The sequence below is a fragment of the Pangasianodon hypophthalmus genome, chromosome 12 (assembly GCF_027358585.1).
Source record: "Pangasianodon hypophthalmus isolate fPanHyp1 chromosome 12, fPanHyp1.pri, whole genome shotgun sequence".
Lineage (NCBI taxonomy): Eukaryota > Metazoa > Chordata > Actinopteri > Siluriformes > Pangasiidae > Pangasianodon > Pangasianodon hypophthalmus.
In genome coordinates this window covers 22,853,530-22,873,595 of record NC_069721.1, presented here as the reverse complement: position 1 = coordinate 22,873,595, position 20,066 = coordinate 22,853,530, and the positions used below count along the sequence as shown (strand labels likewise).

Sequence of the window (20,066 nt, the reverse complement as noted above, 5' to 3'; positions counted from 1 at the left end):
TCTTCCTGCAAAGAGCAGGCTGAGTAAGGTAAGGAATGGTTCTCTTTCCATGTCCACATGGATTTTCTCCAGGTTCTCCGGGGTTCCTCCCACCTCCCAAAAACATAGATTGGTGGATTGACTGTGCCTAATTGCCTCTAGGTGTGAATGCGTGTGTGAATGGCGTCCAGGTGTCCCAACCAAGGTGTGTTCCCACCTCGCAAACTCTATTCCCAGGATAGGCTTCCTAGGATTCCAGATCTAGCACAACCCTGACAACATGGTTAGATTAATGAATAATTTTTGGGCGGAAGTGCTTTCTTCTTCTACAGAATGTTTGAGTATATATTTTGTTGGTAGATAAAGAACCCGCCTATATGATTGATGGTCACCACTGGCGCAACTGTGCAATGGTGTACCCCAGTTGTGGCTAGGCATTCGATTTAGAAAGCCACAATTCAATTTAGAAAGCCAGAAATGTCAAAGACATGAGTTAACTTTGTAGTTTTGTTCAACTCCAATTTGAAAAGTTTTACCATTTGACAAATTTCTACCAATTTATCTGCTTATAGCTTCCACAGCTACTTGCTGTAGGTCTATAACCTTCATGTCCCTTTAACCCCTATTACTTGTTCCTCTTCCATATTACTATTTCCCGTCTGTGGTTACTGTCCACGCTAACTGCATTTACCACACACTAATCACACCGTGTGAACCTCATTACATTCCAGCCGCTCCACCGTCTCTGCCCACCACTAGAGCAGCCAATCGGGCAGCTGCACAGGGGAAACCCTGTGGGGTTTGCGTTAGGGTGGAGTATAAGAAAAGGGCCGTTTTTCGTTCCAGAACCATCCACGTGGAGCTCCTGGCTTGTTGATGAAGTGCCTCCACTCCTCATTAGCGCTGTACAAAGAGCCCAAGCTGCTGAGGCCCCTTGGGCGCGTGTGGTCTGACTTAACCGATGCCTCACGGGAGTTTGAGTTTCCTGCCCCAAAATCGTAATCTTACTGCCATCACTCAACAAAGTGGCCGTTTAGCGAGGTCTTTAGCTGGAGTAAAATCCAGGGAAGAAAGAAAGAACGAAAGAGAACCGGGTTACCCTGGCGAAGGAAGGAGTGTGTTTACACAAAAATAAATAGACAGAAAGATACTCAGTCACTCGACGTTCTGCACACATGCTGAGCAAACATGTCTTCACAAATAGTCCGATTAAGGCATAGGGACATATACAAATACCCTTCAAGGCACACTCACACCAGTGCGGTATGTATACAAAAATAATGATGGATTCTCATCTGAAAGCACTCACCAGCATATACAGACGCTTTCCAGAAAGAACTGCGGGGTTCTGGGAAAAGCAGAGAAACCAAAATCTGGTGGGGGGAAAAAAGAGGTATGATTAAGTAGGTGTTTTGTGTCGTACCTCAGGGCAGCTTCACCACAACCCTTCTGTCTCTTCCAGTCTTATCAGTTCCTCATCTTGGGTTCCGTGGCATCATCCTTGGAACCGAGAGAGAAATGGAGTGGCCAAGTTGTGGGTGTTTGTGATGTGGTACAGTGTATTTTGCATGCATATGACTAAGGAAGTACATGCACGATATGTGGTTAATCAGATCCAGTGCTCCACAGGCGTCGCCGGATGGGTCCTGCCTCAAAATACGTGAGCCACCCTGTGGCTTCGTCACACACCGCCTATGAGCCCTCGGACCTCGGGCTGGATGGTGTGTTTTTTTCAGGGTGGTCCGTGCTTCTGTCAGCGTTTGGGACTCATTATGAAGGTGACGGAGACGTGAGGGTGAGTGCCGGAGCTAAGAGGGAGGGTGGGTGTGGCAGTAGTGTGTGTGTGTATAACTAGGTGTGTATTGTGATTAGGGGGTTAAGATGAATGAGCCTGATTTGTAAAGGCTTAGACATGAGTAAAGGTTTTTAGATTCCTAGAGGGGTTCTCCTTGTAGCCCTCTCTTATATTGACTGCTGTTATATCAGTTGTTGTCAGGTTCTGGAACCATTAAGAAACGTCGATCTCTTAGAAATAGTTAAAGGTTTTTAGACTCATACATGGGCTCTATTTAGAACCCTTTTGTCACATGGAACTTTCATATTGAAACTTGAATATTGAAAAAGTCTGTTTTTAAAAGTACAATGTGGTTCTGCTTGGAACCCTTTCTGATGGGGTAAACTCTTTTGTCACAGGGAACTTGAATAAACTCGGAATGCTACACTCTTGGGAAAAGGTTTCCTCAAGGGTTCTTTGGATAGTTAAGCATTTTTAGACTCTTCGAGGGGTTCTACTTGGAACCACTTACGATGGGGAAGTTGTCTGTTTTCACATTCTACATAGAACCTTTATTGAACACGGAGCTTGAATTTAAGGAACCTTATAGAAGGTTCTAGTCTAGGGGTCTATTTAAGGTTTTCAGACACCTAAATCATTTCTACATGGAATCCCTTTAATCACATGGAACTTGAGTAAACTGGGAACGCTGCAGTTTTGGGGAAAACTTTAAGAGTTCTTTGGATATTTAAGGGTACTTACATTCCTACATGGTTCTACATGGAACCCTTTCTGATAGGGAAGTCATCTCTTGTCAGGTCCTACAGAGAACTTTCAACAAACATGGGACGTGAATTACTAGGAACACAACACAAAAATATTTCCTCAAGGTTTTTATTTATTTTAATTTTTTAATACATTATTGTTTTACACATGTATTGAAGGGTTCATAGATTTCTAGATGGGTTGCACTTTAAAGAACTTTATGGAAGGTTCTACTTTAATGATTTCAGATTTCTGTATAGGTTCTACATGGAACTCTTTTGTCACATGGAACCTGAGTAAAGTAGGAACAAAGGAAAAGGGTTTTCTTAATAGATATTTGGCTAATTAAGGGTAAGAAGCATCTTAGAGCTCTATGCTAATTAAAGTTTCTATGTAGAACCTGACAGCAGACGATTTCCCTATCAGAGATGGAAATAGAAGTCTTGGACACCCCTGTAAGTACGCAAAAAAGGAATTTGAATGTTAGAAATCTTGAGGAAACCTATTTTTTTAAATGAAAATAGCCCACAGTGTGTGTTCATACAATGCATGAGTGTTTATAGTTGACTTTTATTTGCATGTGTACGGTCGGTTCTGGCGCTCAGGACAGCTCCGGAACTGATTACAGGCTGAGAAGTTCCTCAGGGTCTGTTCTCTGTTTATGAGACGAGCAAAACCTCCGAAGCCACCAGTTTATGATTTTTTTCTGTTTTCATAAACATGATCTTATTTAATCCTCTTATTTAAATTATACAGGGGTTCGGTTTGGAGAACGTCACCAATGCGGTTTCAGTTTCATGCTTCTAAAAAGTTGAAACCAAAAAACAAAACAAAACTATCACTGTTTCCACTTTACATCTGTGTTTGCAGATTTATTCCTTTATTTCAGTGTTTTCCGCAGTACCGGAACATTTCAGTTTTATGCAGATATTTACGTTCATTTCTGTAATTCACGCTCACGTCAATCTCTGACCTCTACATCAGAAGAGAACGTTTTCAGAAACGGTTCAGAAACATCTCTAGAAATCTAAAAAACTCTGACTATTTTAAAGACTGCAGTTTTCTTAGTAATTCAAGCTCCATTTTTTAAAGGTTCTATGTAGAAACTTACAACAGAAGATTTCCCTTTCAGAGAGGCTTAAAAGTAGAACTTCTCTCAAATATGGATCTTTAACTATCTAAGAAATTTTATCCAAATGTGTCCTTTATTTATGAGTGTCCTAGTAATTCAAGTTCCTTGTTTGTTAAAAGGTTCAATCTAGACCTGACATCAGACTGTTTCCCTTTCAGACAGGGTTCCAAGTAGAACTCCTCTGGAAATCTTAGCGCCTTTAACTATCCAAAAAACTCTTAGGGTACCTTTTTTTTTTCCCCAAAAAAAGCATCTTAGCAATTCCATGTTTCCAGAACTGCAGACTACTGATGAAAATAGACTTTACTAAGACAGTTTAGCTCAATTTTAACACTGTTTAGATATTACAAAGAAAATGTAACCTCTCTTGGTTCTTCAAAGGTTCCTTAAAGGATCTTTAGATAAGTATGGGTTCTTGGCCTTTTCTAGGAAACTTTTCCGATAGGAAATAACTTCTACATAGAATCTTTAAGGCATCTGCCAGATGGACAAACAGAGAATTTTTCTACTGAATATATTGAACTAGCCAAATCTGATTTTTTGCATAACCGTTCCATCCCTGGAGGTTACGTTCTTGCCAGAGCCGAATTGGTTTTGGTTGTTCTGTGTTCATGGGAACGGACTGCATGGTCACGATCAGTGGGCTTGCTGTCTGTATGTGCACACACTCTACATTTCCCCTGAGTGTGTTTTCTTTGAGGACATTGTGTAATTTGTGTGGCAGGAGGTTGGCATGGAATTTTATTTCTTCTACAGTCTGAACTTCTGCAGGTTGCTATACATACTTGTCAGGTTCTACATGGAATCTTACACTTGGAAAAGCTTCCTCTAGAGTTCTTTGGATATTTAAGGGTCTATATATGAGAGGATTTCTACTTCTAACCCTCTCTGATAGGGATGGAACCTAGATGGAACCTCAGAACTTGATGTACTAGGAATACTACACTCTTGGATAAAGGTGTCCTCAATGGTTCTTTGGATAGTTAAGGATTCTTAGTAGAACAAAAACAATATGTTGTCAAGTTCTACATCAAACATTTGGAACTTGAATTACTAGTGAAATTACGCTCTTGAAAAAAGGCTTCCTCAAAGGTTTTTTGGTCAATTAAATTCATTAGATTTTCATTAGGAAAGTCATCTGTGGTCAGGTTCTAGATAGAACCTTTCAGGAACATAGAACTTGAATTACTAGTCATCTATACTCTAGGAAAAAAGGTTTCCTCAAGGGATTTTGGATAGTTAAGGGTTCTTGGATTCCGTGATGGGTTCTACTTGAACCCTTTCCGACAGGACAATAGTCTGTTGTCAGGTTCTACATCAAACCTTTAAGGAACTTGGATCTTGGATTACTAACCAGACTACACTCTCTGAAATAGTTAAAGGTTCTTAGATTCCTAGATGGTCTCTACTTGGAAGCCTTTCTGAAATAGCGACCCTCGGATGTAGACTTTAGAGTTAGATGTTTCTGGATTTTGAGTTTTGTGAACATGGATTTTGAATTAGAGAGTTCTCTGGTACTGCAGAGAACATTGAAATAAAGAATAAAATCTGTATACACAGAAGTAAACTGGAAAAAGTGATAGTTTTGTTTTGTTTTTTTAGTTTTAACTTTGCAAAGAAATGAAAATGAAACCATATCCATGACCTCGAAGCTGTTCTCCAAACCAAACACCGGTGTAATTTAATGATTAAATAAGACACATCATTCTCTCAGTACTCAGTGCAGCATGTGTGTAATCATGACTAACATTTGATAAGCGAAGTTGAATCATTTATGTAATTTGATCCAGAGGAAAGTTAAAGATTAGTAATGCTTTTTTCCTACCTGTAGAGTAATAATGTAGGATTGAGATATCGAGAGAGAGAGAGAGAGAGAGAGAGAGAGAGACAGCGAGACAGCTCAAGCCTTTTTTTTTTTATTTCCTCAGTTGAGACTGTACAGATTGTCTTGGCACGTGGTGTTGTGTTGTGTCTCGTGCCCGCTCAGGCAGTAGGTTAGGGCAGCGTGCCCAGATCCCTCATCTCTCACCTGGCCTCACTCCCCGCCCAACCTGTGGCAACACACACACACACACACACACACACGTGCTTAATTTCACTTCTGCTTTCTCTTTTATGCCAAATTGTTCCCTATGCTTTTTAGTCATTGAAAAAAATGCTAGCTATCTTATTTTAGGGTGCCAAAATTTATGATAATTGATCATATCAACTAATATGATTTTACATTTCAATCAAATAATTAGGCAGACATTAGCAGTTTTAGTTCATCAGTTCACAGTTTCCTAATATGCTTATCAGTTTCAAAGTCATATATGCACTTAGCTCTGTAATTATTGGCACCCTTGGTAAAGATGGGTTAGGTTATAAAGTTATAAAAATATATTTGTGGTTAATCTCATACTGAAAATATGAGAGAAATCTAACCTTTAATTGAAGTCAATTTATTATTAGGATTTTTTAAAATTATTTAATAATAATAATAATAATAATTATTATTATTATTATTATTAGTAGTAGTAGTAGTATTATTAGTATTATTATTATTATTTACTTATTTTTATTAAACCTATGTGTCACAATTATTGGCACCCCTGCATTATTCAGTAAGTACTTTGTGCAATCCTTTAAGTGTATATACACTTATGCTGTGTTTATTTTGTGAGTAACTCACCCTCAATTTTGGATGTATTTGGAGTCTGAAGCTGATGAAAGGATGACAGGCATCAATATCGCTTGTTTCTGTTGTCCACACCATAATGTGAAAAGGCCAGGCCTGGCTAGATTTGAAACCATTGTGTGATGACCAGGCATAAAGCAAATACACTCAGGGCTTGAGAGCGGAAGCACCTCTGACCCTCCACACTGGCTTATTGTTGACTGGATTACAACCAAAACTACGAACGTGACCGCCGACCCCTGTATGTCCTTTTGTCTTTGCAGTGTTTGTCCTTTCTGTCTGGGTCACCAGGTTTCTCTCTCTCTCTCTCTCTCTCTCTCTCTCTCTCAGGTTCTCATGCTCTCTCACCGTTGAGTTTGTGTTATTTATATTTTCTCTCCATTGCTGTCCTGTTTATAGTGGCCTAAATGCTGTAAGTAGGTCATTAGGTTTGTGTATCTTCCTGGTGCTTGGGGAAATCCTGAAGCCTGCGCCACTTTCTGCAGTTTCCACTTAGTCTATGGCAATAAAATATAAGAGCTCTTAAAAGAGAGAGAAAGAGAACGAGAGAACAGTTTGTGGTGAAAGTTTCCCCACATTACAAACTCCATCTATGAAAGATTTATATTATTCAGTTCAACAGTTTACAATTGACTTAGCACAAAGTTGCACAAAGATGAATGCTCTGATTTTATCTGATCCAAATTTTGCTTTTGTTGACAGATCCTCCCTTGCAAAGCAACATGCAGATGAGAAAGATAAAAATCAGCTCTTGTTTGCAAACACAGTCACAGCCTTGGCAGCGTTTTTAGTCAGTCTTTGCCAGAAAAGTAAAGCTGGGAGAGGTTTACTCTTTAAAAAGAGATGCCTCGCTTTCTTTTTACACAGAGATCCTCACCTCTCCTCGTGTACTGTGCTCTGTACTGTACACTCAGTACACTGACCTTTCACTGACCCACCTTCCTTTTACCAAGCTGCGTTCCTCCCGATCCCTCCCTTTTCCTTGCTTCATTAAAAAAACACGTGTGTATGAGCGGCTAGAGAAAGCAGTCGATGTGGTTTGATGTGTAGGAGGTGTGGAATCGTGAAATTTGCCATCAGTAGTCATCAGCAGTGATGTCACACTGTAGATTTGATTGTATAATTATAGTCTTGGGGAATATTTTTTTTCTACATTATGACACACTAATGCACAGGTCCAGAGAAGTACGGAATGTAAAGCCATCAAATTCAGCACCTGGAAAAATACTGGTTTGATTTTTAAAAAAAAATTATGGAAATGTGGTCTAAGTATTGTAGACCCAAAACTTTACGGTTTTACGTCTATCCTCTTCAGACATTCCATTACAGGTTTATATTAATGCGCTTATTCCAATAGATCATCATTTCTATATTAACAGCTAATTCACTGGCACTTGTATCGCAGATGCTTCACGTAATCTAAGAGTAATAATAAACAGGTTAAAAACATTATTATTTAACAAAGAAAAAAGTGTGTAATTGCTGATATTTTTTAACATTTATGAGAGTCCCTCCATTTTCACAGGCTCAAAAGTAATTGGACAATATACTGATACACAGTTTCATGGCCAGGTGTGGCTTGTTTCCTTGTTATTTCATGCCAAATTAAGGAGATAAAAGTCTGGAGTTGATTCCAAACGTTGAATTTGCATTTGGTAGCCGTTCATGGGAAACTTCAATATGCAGTACAAAGAGGTTTCGATGCAAGATTAACGAGTTCTGATGAAAGATTAACTTGTGCCAGAATTCTGGCAAGAGAAGAGTATGTAGAAGGGAAGCATACCACATTGACCTGTCAAACGTGGTGGAGGAAGTGTTATGGCATGGGCATGTATAGCTGCCAATGGAACTGGGACACTGGTGTTTATTTATGTGACTGCTGATAGAAGTAGCAGGATAAATTCTGAATCATGTAGAGCTATACTTATAGCTACATATGTGTATATGTTTATATTTACAAAAAACACAAAAGTGAGGAAAATAGGAACATTTAAATGCTCTCTAATAGCGTTAAGAAACCAGAATAATACAGCATCTATCTGCTGAATACACACACAAGAAACATAGGACACAAATTGTAATACTGCTGTGCTTGTCGCAGTTGGCACAGTTTAGCAACAGAAGCTAGCAGTTGGAGTAGTTCCTAAGAGGCCATCATTATCTCTAAGTATTCAAAGTTCTGAGATTGGTATCGGGTCGAAAATGGGATCAGTGCATCCTGATTTTTTCACTACATTATGAGCATTCAGTTATCAATTTAGACTGTCGCATTAGCCACTGGTGCTAGCTAGAGCTAGATGTCAATGTATTCTCTATACACGAGAACTGTCAAGGTTTATTTATATGTAAGTGTTTTCTTAATTGCAAAAGTGGCCACCAAATTCCTTCTTATTGATTTAGGGCCTGGTTAAGTCTCACATTCTCTTTATCTCACATACATGCCCTTGCGGTCACTCACTCTACCCTTGTAAGAGACATAAAACCTGACGCCCACAGGTCTCCATGGGTGTGATTTATTAGCACCTATTAATAACCATGTGATAGCAAACAGGCCTGCAGGGTCCTCTTTAGGCAGCAACTATTACACACAGCAGACAATGCTAAATGAGAAGCTCTGCTTTATGTATTCACAAAGAGAGAAAAAGGCAAGAAATGCAAGGAAACACACAAGCAGGAGGATCTGTGCTGGTTGGGTAGGTGGAGTAAGTCTGTCGTAATCCATGACTTTTACAGTCCATCTGGTAGTCTGTGGTAGAGCATAGTGTAACTGAGTCGCGAAGCATGGAATATGGCAAGAATGAGCAGGGTGAAGTAGGGTTGAGGGTAGAAAGGAGGGGAAAATGGAGTGAGGTGAAGTAGGGAATAGAGTAGGGTGGCGAATGGAGTATGGTAAAGTACAGTAGTAGGGAATAGAGTACGGTGAGAAATGGAGTATGGTGAAGTACAGTAGAGGAGAATGACTTTGATGACTTAAACATCCTGTTCCTTGTTATAGTGAGTAATAATGGGGTTATAAAAGCACTAACACGTGTTTGTCACATTACCCAGCCGTATTGAGCCTGTTAGTAGGAAGTGCATTAGGGAGAGATGTACATTAGACTGGGGTAAGAAGAAAGCAGGGAAAAAAGACACATTCATCAATCAATATTATGTACATTTCTATCAGCTCTTTTAATACTAATTTCGAAACTGCAAATTAAAAAAAAAAACTGAACGGGAAAGCACAAAATGTGATCTATTGATCTACTGATAAAGTCTAGATGAAAAATGAAAATGTGATGGGAATATTTTAATTGATGGCATATGGAATGGGAGTTGATATATCTGTATGTAAGCATAACCATGGCCATAGAGGACATCCATGCACCATTTAGACAAACAAAGAAACAAACCTTTTCATAAATTGAATTAGCCAAAGCAACATCAAATATCACCATGGCCCTGACCAGCATAAAGCAGTTACTGAAGATATTAGCATGACCAAAGTTGATGGAAACACAGTCTCGTTTGCATGTTCTTTTGCTGACTTTTTGGAAATTTGTTTTGGAACGCAGCTGGGTGTCTCTTGTCATGCTTAAAATCTATCCACAGTCACTCCAGTACTCTGCAGAAGTCCTAGGCCACCTAAGGAAACTATGTTTAAAGCAAGATGTCTGGATAACATCTGCTTATTTGCTTGAAATAACACCATGTATCATTAGTATAGATAGAAATAAACATTTATACGGTGACGATTACAAGTGCTTATGTGGCCTCCTTTAGAATTCTATAACTGAAGTATGTTATTGTAAATGTTTCCAAGGTCTATAAAATATTTGTCTGCAATTCTCTTTGCTTCTGTTCAAGTAAAAATAATTAGCGTAAGCTGTGTTGAGGATAAGAATGCATCATAGGCGGCCATGGCCAATCAATATCCATGTTGTGGAGAATACATTCAGAAAAATAAAGCTCGTTGAAAAGCGTATATGATCATAACGTGGTCTTTTAGTGGCTTGAAATGTCTTTCTCTGCCATGTTATACCATTTATTAGCCATTTGTTTGGAATTGCTTAATAAGAAACACACAGATAGAACCTTATAACACTGAACAGTGTTTGCGCTCATAGATTAAAAAAGGTCCTGCCTAGGGTTATTTAGTCAACATTCAAAAACCACTTTCTAAATTTCTCAGAATTTGATTAGTGTAAATTAGAACTGTAACCCTTGTTGAGCTGTAAATGTAGATTGTAGTACTTTAAAGATTTTCTTGTTGTAATAATGTTGGGGCCCATTATTTTAAAATGATGCTACATCCTAGAACTATAAAATACTAAGGTCAGGTTTGGTCAAAATGCAACCCAGAACATGAAAAAACATCTAAATTATTAGTACAGACCTATGTAGATGGGCATTATCGTGCATCTCACCAGTTCCTCCTCTGACCTGCTGGTGCCCTGGTGAAAGAAAACCTTGAATTTTGACCAATTGTTACTTTCTGTCTTTGATTATTGTGTCATGCCGTATGGTCTTTAGGATGCATCTGCATCTTCTGATTTATGTTTCTACAAAAATTTGTTTCTGAGAGACAAATAGGCATACAAGTCTTCTTCTTATATAAGATTACATTTCATATTAAAAGCATTAACTTTGGTGCTGGGTAACTCATTACCGAGAGAGGTGATTAAACCAAGTTTTGTCTTTTACAGAACACAATTTCTTTAAATTTCATTATGATGCTTTGAAGAATACAGTTGTGTTTTCTGTTTGTTAAACTCAACATTTTTGGAAACAAACGTGTATTCGTTGTCAAATAATAGCAATAAATATCGGTATTGAGATGCACACTGAATCAACTCTAAAAAGAGAGATACACATCATATAATTGGGTACGATGACAAGAATGTAGTCAGTTTTATTTTTAAAGTAATGGCCCTTATTCAGTGGGTAGTGTTGGCACCTCACAGCTCCAGGGTCCCTGGTTTGATTCTGAGCTCGGGTTACTCCAACTTCCCAAGAACATGCTGATGAATTGGCTACTCTAAATTGCCCCTTTGTGTGAATGAGTACTTGTTCGATGGACTGTCATCCCATCCGGGTTATATTCCTGTCTTGCACCCAGTGCAAGCTCTCGTTCTTTGCTCTCATGTGATGCTGTGTTGCTGTGAAACCCAAAGCTGAAATCTTTATTGCAGTCTATGGTTTTTCAGTTGTAAACGTTTTGCTCCATCACCTCCCTAGTACACATTGAGAAGACATCCGACCTGAACAGGTTTGTTCAGGAAGGGTTCACTATAGGGTTGATCAGTTAAAATAACAGAACCAATGCGTCGTATTAATGTGACAAAAAAATATCATTAAGAGCAGTGGCCCAAATCACACTTATCCTTGGTCTGTTATGTCTCCAGAGTACCCTCTTCAGTTCCACACGCTTCCTTTTTCTTCAGGGTTGAGTTCTTCCACTAGTAGTGCTTTCTTTTACATGCACTCTGAAACCTTGGTGTGGAGTCTCATTAACTGAACACGGTTCCACTCTCTAACATGTAGCAACATGGTCAGTAATTATTATTCTTTTTTATCCTGTTTCAAGCCTGCCATTTTGAAGTGCGCAATTAAGGCCATGGCAAGGAGCAAAAAGAGGCTGAGAATTTAAAAAAAAAAAAAGTGATTCCAGTTTCAGTTTCTTAAGGCCAATTAAAAAGTTTTGGAAGGAAGTGAGCAGTGACTGTGTATGATGGAGGAAACTGCACCTGCATCAACATATATGTCAAACAACATATATTCATGCTCACAAACAGCCATATAGACACACCTGCAATGCCAAAAAAATGCCTACAGCTCATTTATTAATGGTATATTAATGAGCTTGTTCCCCTTCCCTTCTCACACACTTATTATCCAGTCGCTTTTACAGCCTTAATTTATTGCTGTATCCTGATTTTTTTCCCCCTCGCAGCTGAAGTGCCACTCTGATTTTACCCTTCAACTCCTGAACCCTCCAATGCTAGTTATTTTTGACTCAGTTTTCTCTCTTCCATTCTGTCTCCGTTTATCGCATGCTACCCCGTCCTGCTCGCTCTGTTTCGCAGTGGCTTTTGAAACAAGAAACCCAGGCTATAAAGCTTCTTTTATAGGTCCTGAGTGTTTGAAGGCATGAAGCTTTATGGATTTGACCTGGACCCGTGCAGGAGAGGATGCAGCAGGCACGAGCTGAGAGGAGTGAGCAGCTATGGACAGCCACACGTGTCATCTTGTTATGAAAAGAGGTGGAGGAATAGGGTTGCGGTGTCGGTGTGTGTGAGACAGGGAAGCATTGCAGCTTTTCCCACTCGTAAAAAAAAACTTCTCAGCTGAGAACGCTGTCCTTCCTGTATTTATGACTCAGAACAGATTGCACTGAGAAGTGCTACGCAACTCGTTGACAGATTGACGTAGGAGCCTCACACACTAGCAATCTCTCTTGCTCTCTTTTTGGCATGTAGTAGCAGGACAGTTTGGCCGGTGGACACACAAGCAAGCCAGCATCCTGAAAGCAGCCAGCCAAGCATTAACTAATGCAGGATGAATGTCCCTTTGGCTCTGCTCTCGCTGGCTTGCATCACACACTTGTTTCGGTGCCCTTGAACTGAAGTGTGCTCCTGCATTGAATGCGTAATATGGGACAGCCGGATTCAGGCCCAGTTGTGTGTTTGGTATGCACACACACTACTGCTCCTTTTCCCAACAAAGCAGTTTTAAGGCCTGGCTCCAATAGACTTGCTAATCATTGTCTCTTTGTTCCTCTTTTTTTTCTCACCCACACGCATAAAATTACTGTTCAGATGGGGTTGTTTTCTTGTCACATGCTTGTTAGGGGCTCTGTAATGACTACAATCAACTGGGGCAGAGTAAATTATAAATATCATTAATAACAAATATCATTTGGCTAAATGCCTACACCAGTGTATGAAGTTTAGAGCATACCAATGTTCTTCTTGAATGTTCCGCTGATATATTATTTTTCAGGATTAAACTTGGCCAGTTCTGGGTTTCAGCTTTGTCTTATTGGACAAAATGACAGAATCGTTTTTGTTATTCTACAGTAGGTAAAGACACTGTAAAGCAGGGTAATTTTTTCCAGTCCTGGCAGTTTGTAAAATAAATGCTGAAATGATGGAATCAGATGGAGCTAAAATCGCAGAGATAGTCTGGTTTAATAATAACATTATGCCGCCTGACCATGCAAAACTAACCCCATGTGCATAGGGCAAAGTTTCCACAACAAAGCTTCTGCCTGGGCTGGTTTTCTTGTGACTGCTGACATCTAAAACAGTCCTGTTCTGTCTACTCACCCCCCAACTTGGTGTGTTGACCTGATCTAGATTCTTTTAGGATAGCGCTTACCTTTTTCCAGATTGGTGACAAACATTTATCCCTTCCTGCCTGTATTTCAACAAATCTCGCCTCTTGAGCTACTATTATTCCTGCCTCCAGTGCTAGGATTGGCTAGTCGTTTTTACACAGTTTGACAAGTGGTCAGTTGAGAAGCCAAATTGTAGAAAGTGGAGATGAATAATCAGTGAAAAAGATTTGTTGGAATATGGGTAAACAGAAATTCAACATCTCTGATCTTTTGAAGTTCTGCTGTTTTGATATAGTTGCTGTCCAATCAGTGGTTGGCTAACAGGTGCAAATTGTATATGTTACATGTCCAGATACGTGTGGTTTTTGGTAAGCAGACAATCATATAGCATAGCAGAGCTGGATTTTGTTCCAGTTGCATTCCTGTGATTTAATCCAGTGCACCAGTCTCTATATTTATGATGCAATTAGACTGATTAAGACTGATTTACGCTGTATGATTTTTGTATTCATAAAAGAATTCCTTGGTTGTGAGTTACAATTGATGGTCACAGTTCACTTTAGTTGATTTAGCGCCTTATGAACAAAGACGGTTGCCAAACAAGTTCGGGTAATGTCAGACAATATCATTATCAATATCATAGGACCATTGTGAGAGAATATATTGCAGCATACGCGGACATACCTGATATTGCACAGTCTGGCACGGAATTTGATTTTGTTTGCATCGTCTCATATAGTGTGACACGGATCAATATTACAAGACCTCTTCTGGGGCTCTTGAGTGGTTGAACAGAAGAGCATATGCCTTATTGTCAGGATATTGCCTGTTCCAATCCTGACGATTACACAACCATCCGTGACCAGGAGTCCAAGAAAGCAAAACTGGACATGCTCTCTGGGTGGGAGGATGGCATTACGCTCTAACCTGATATGAGTATTTTAGCTGCTCTTTGATGTAGCATTAGCAGCAGTTCAAAAAGAGGTGGTGGTCCCGGAGGAAGAACACGATCGCCTCCCTGGTTGGTACTGGTGGTACTGGTGGTACTGGTCATGTGAAGAGGCAGAGCTAGTTAGTGGGGAGGACTGGCAAATGGCCAAATTAGAAGAAAATGACATACACATCCAAAGACGGTCAAAAGTCTCTATATATACCGTTAGTAATATGCCACACTCTCTACTATGGACTTGTAGAGCCATTCGCTGATGGATGCAGACTGCGAAACTCAACGTTTGTTCGGATATCATTGCTGGAGGAAGTGTACCTATGCTATGCTTTAGCAGAACTCCATTTTTCAACCCTAGCTGTTGACTTGAAGAAATGTGCAGATGAAACGTGTCACACATTGCCTACATGTGGAAGCTGTGAGGAATCCGAAGAGCTCAGTGTTTGTTTGAAAGTCTGGCTGAACTGCTATCTCTCGTCAAAACCTGAACGGCAAACTGCTCACTGTTTCCCTGAATGTAAACAAAGCTGACAGCATATACAGCCGAGCTGACAGGCGGTGTTACACGTGCAAACACGGCTCACACGTCAGGGCCCAAAAATGCCGGTGGAACAGAGCTGCTGGCAGACAATGGCTGTTTCAGATGTACAGATAAAGCATGTCAAATGTGAGCAGGCTAACCTGGCTTCGGTTAATGACTAAATAATGATTTCCCTTTCTTTCTTTCTTTCTTTCTTTCTTTCTATCTTTCTTTCTGTTTTCTTCTTTCTTCTTGTTCAACTTTCTTCTTCTTCATCTTCATCCTCTTCTTTTTTTCTTTGCTTCTTATTTTTCTTTCCTGCATCTATCTATCTATCTATCTATCTATCTATCTATCTGTCTATCTTCTTGTTCAACCTCCTCTTTATTATTGATTCTTGTTCTTCTCCTTCTTCCTTCATCTTTCTTCTTCTTCTTCTTCTTCTTCTCTGCTTCTTTCTTTCTTATTGTCCAGATGTTTGTTTGGAATCTGGCTGATAGAAACAGAAATACACACAAGGGTTGATGGATAAAAGCCGATCGCTGATGTATGGACCAGTGGGCTACACCATTATCAGGATTATGCTAGCTCGGCACTTTGCTCTGAGTTTTAGTAACACACACATCATTAGTGTCTGGATGCTTTTACGGTAAAGATGAGTAGGCCAGGAAATTTTTAGAAATATTCAGAACTATGGATGAAAAAAGTTATTTGATGAGATTTGTGAGATTCTTCATTCTGTCAGCAAGTCAATAACATTGCGGCCGTCTAGCCGGGACCGGATAAACAGTCAGACTGTGAGCGCTAGTTAGCCACGGCTAGTGAGAAGTGCTCCAGCTGAAATAAATGAGCTTTCACTTTTTCACTGTCTGTGTTCTTTCACTGCTGCGTTTGACCTCGATACTGCATGTGCAGAGCTCTAGCCCGTGTTCCAACACTCAGCTGACTGAGAGGCTTCCTAACAGAGCCACAGTCTCTCAGTATAAACACTGATTCATTTCTGCATTTTATTTAGCTTTTATTTAGTTAGTGCTGTTAAACAGAGCTGAGCGGCTGCTGGCCTTCTCACACTGAGAGCTGATCGTTTTGATAGAGACAGTGATCATTCAGAGCAGCTCTGGCTTTCCTTCTGTCTGTCTGTCTGTCTGTCTGTCTTTCTTTCTTTCTTTCTTTTTTCTCCTCTTTCTTCTTCTTCTTCTTCTTCTTCTTCTCTATGCTCTTGCTTTTCATGTTCTTTCTTTCTTTCTTTCTTTCTTTCTCTTTATTGTTTTTCTCCTCTTTCTTCTTCTTCTTTTTCTTCTTCTGTGTTCTTGCTTTTCATGTTCTTTCTTTCTTTCTTTCTTTCTTTCTTTCTTTCTTTTTTCTTTCTTATTGTTTGTTTTTCTCTTTATTCTTTTTTTCCTTTTCTTCTTCTTCTTCTTCTTCTGCTTCTTCTCTATGTTCTTTCTTTCTTTCTTTCTTATTGTTTGTTTTTCTCTTTACTCTTTCTTCTTCTTCTTCTTCTTCTCTGTGTTCTTGCTTTTCATGTTCTTTCTTTCTTGTTTGTTTTTATCTTTATTCCTTTTTCTCCTTTTCTTCATCTTCTTCTTCTTATTTCTTTCTTATTGTTTGTTTTTCTCTTTTCCTTTTTCTCCCTTTCTTCTTCTTCTTCTTCTTCTTCTTCTTTCTTTCTTTCTTATTGTTTGTTTTTCACTTTATTCCTTTTTCTCCTTTTCTTCTTCTTCTTCTTTCTTTCTTTCTTTCTTTTTTCTTTCTTATTGTTTGTTTTTCTCTTTATTCCTTTTTCTCCTTTTCTTCTTCTTCTTCTTTCTTTCTATCTTTCTTTCTTTCTTATTGCTATCTCTCGTCAAAACCTGAACGGCAAACTGCTCACTGTTTCCCTGAATGTAAACAAAGCTGACAGCATATACAGCCGAGCTGACAGGCGGTGTTACACGTGCAAACACGGCTCACACGTCAGGGCCCAAAAATGCCGGTGGAACAGAGCTGCTGGCAGACAATGGCTGTTTCAGATGTACAGATAAAGCATGTCAAATGTGAGCAGGCTAACCTGGCTTCGGTTAATGACTAAATAATGATTTCCCTTTCTTTCTTTCTTTCTTTCTTTCTGTCTTTCTTTCTGTTTTCTTCTTTCTTCTTGTTCAACTTTCTTCTTCTTCATCTTCATCCTCTTCTTTTTTTCTTTGCTTCTTATTTTTATTATTTCTTATGATGCTGTATGCTGTATGAAATTGTCGAGTTTTTGTGCACTCTACCTCTCAGGCATTTCTCACTCCAGCATTATGACACCTGCGTCTCTGTTATGTTCCAGGTCGTGTCTCATGGTATTGGTCATTGGTGTTGAAGCGAGCGTCGGGATTGGTTGGTGAGCGTGGCTCCTCAGAGCTGTGGGATGTCCATCTGACTCAGCGACGCGAATGACAGGCATTCGTCCCCAGGTGGGGCCCGCCTCAGTCTCACATGATTGGCTGCTGGATGGAATTAAGGTGAATGGAACACATGCCCAAGGAGCAGGACCTTAATCAATCAGAGAGAGAAGAGAAACGGTGAGTCGCTGGCTCCTCCTCCTTGCTGCTTGCACAGCTCAACATGGCTCTGATTGGCTGTGATTGGCTGTGATTGGCTGTGATTGGCTCTGACAGGTCAATGCGTAATTCAGTACCTAAACCACCGTAGCCATGACGCACGCTATTTCATGTGTGTGACTGAGTCTTTATGTCATAGTTTGACTCTGAATCTGTTTGTCATGGCTGTGCTAAAGGATACACACACACATGTGGTTCTCAGGGCTCTGTGTGTGTGTGTGTGTGTGTGTGTGGTGGAACACAGTGCCCCCTCATGTTCCAAAAAAACTCCTGCAGTGTTTCTGCCAATCACACACCCACACACACACACACCCACATACACATACACACACACATGCTAGTGCTGCTGGTACTACATTCACTGTTTAAATACTGTTAGAAGGTTTTCTTTTTTTTTTTGTGAAAAAAAAATGCTTCTTCTTCTTCTTCCTCTCTTACTTTAAAAATGTTTTTTTATATTATGTAATCCTTGTTTTCTAATTACATATTTGTCAGTAAGACATGTTAAATGTATGGATTAAAGGTATGAAGCATGTGTTAATGGTTGATGGATGTTGTATGATAGAGGAGAGTGTGCTAGTGGGTGGGAGTTAGCCAAGACTAAAATTAGGGAGAAATTGGGGGGAAAAAAACATATATAATAAACAAATTCACAAATAAGTATTAGTGACATCAAACAAATAAAAAAATGGATCAGACACATACAAGCACATAGAGAAACTTGTGCTGATGTTCACTTTTTTTTTAATTTATTTTTAAAATTATTTTTTCTTAATAAAAAGTGAATAATATTTGAATAGCAGCTCTAACACACACCGAGCCTTGTGTGATACCTGTTTAAGATGCAGCTTTGGGTGAATCGTTTTCCACTCCACTCCACACACACACACACACACACACCCACAGACACACTCTTTTCCTCTCACAGTGTTTACACAGGGTACTTTCACATCCTGTCTCATCTGTCCTCCATTTCAGCTCTCATTTCTGTTCTCCTCCATATTCCATCCATCATCATCTTATCTTACCATCTTTTTTTTCTTTCTTTTCATCTTCTTTTCTACCTTTCCCAGTGTGGTTCTCCTTTTTTTTCCTCTTCTAACACAGTCTTCTCCCTGCCTCCTCATTGTCCTCCTCCTTCTTTTCTTCTCTTCAGTCTGGAATATGAAATTTGATGCTTTGAGTATGTGTGTGTGTGTGTGTGTGTGTGTGTGTGTGTGGAGTGGAGTTGAGTTGAGCTGGATCCTGAAGCTTCTCTCTGCATCTGAAGTGAGAAAATATGAAAAGCTCTGCTCTGGTTCTAAAAAAACGTACACATTAAAGTAACCTGAGCATTGAAGAACAATCATTAACACTTGTGAATATTCATAAATATGCTAATTAGACACGCCCCCATGCCCCACATTCATTCCAAATAGAGCAGTATCACTAACGAAGCAAACTTAGCTAGACGACGAGTTAAATGCTATTAAACTGGCTCTCATTTATCAGGCAGATCTGTCAAAATATATTGTTACCATAGCAACCACAGAGTTTCTCCAGTTGCTAGAGTTACTTTAACTCTTAAGTATGATTAATTAATTACATTTGGAGATATTAATTTTAATGAAATTTTAAATAATGCTTGATTCTTGCTGTACTTTTCCAGACTAAGTAAGGAATAAAAGGAATAAAACACTTGATGTGGTGTTAAAGGAAAAATAATCGAGTCTTGTTCCAAATCACCTATAACCTCTTAGAGAACTACAGTGAAAGTGTAACTAGAGCTAGCATAGCATAAGTGAAATAGCTAGCATGTGTTCAACACATCCAGTAATGTTATTCTGCTCTTCCTAGTTAGAAATGTAGCTAGTGCTGTTGCAGTAATGTTATACTGGAAAAAGTCAGAATTTCCTCTGAAAGTGCAGTAATTGTTGGTAAGAGCTGTAAGAGCGGTAACAGCTATAAGAGCGGTAAGAACTGTGAGAACTGTGAGAGCTGTAAGAGAGGTAAGAGCTGTAAGAGATGTAAGAGCGGTAAGAGCTGTAAGAGAGGTAAGAGGGGCAAGAACTGTAAGAGGGGCAAGAGCGGTAAGAGACGTAAGAGCTGTAAGAGAGGTAAGAGGGGCATGAGCAGTAAGAGTGGTAAGAGGGGCAAGAGCTGTAAGAGCGGTAAGAGGGGCAAGAGCTGTAAGAGGGGCAAGAGCGGTAAGAGTTGTAAGAGAGGTAAGAGGGGCAAGAGCTGTAAGAGAGGTAAGAGGGGCAAGAGCTGTAAGAGGGGCAAGAGCGGTAAGAGGGGCAAGAGCTGTAAGAATGGTAAGAGGGGCAAGAGCTGTGAGAGCGGTAAGAGGGGCAAGAGCGGTAAGAGTTGTAAGAGAGGTAAGAGGGGCAA

General features: G+C 39.6%; 1 protein-coding gene across 2 annotated transcripts in view; it reads left to right on the top strand.

Moving 5' to 3' along the window:
* The window catches only part of thrab (thyroid hormone receptor alpha b), a 158,111-nt gene that overhangs the window by 89,070 nt on the left and 48,975 nt on the right, over nucleotides 1-20,066 (top strand). For both annotated transcript variants that reach the window (XM_026915338.3, XM_053238703.1), the window contains exon 3: nucleotides 17,423-17,657. In XM_026915338.3, coding sequence (XP_026771139.1) covers nucleotides 17,602-17,657 — 56 coding nt within the window. In that variant the 5' untranslated portion in view covers nucleotides 17,423-17,601. The remainder of the gene's footprint in view (nucleotides 1-17,422; nucleotides 17,658-20,066) is intronic.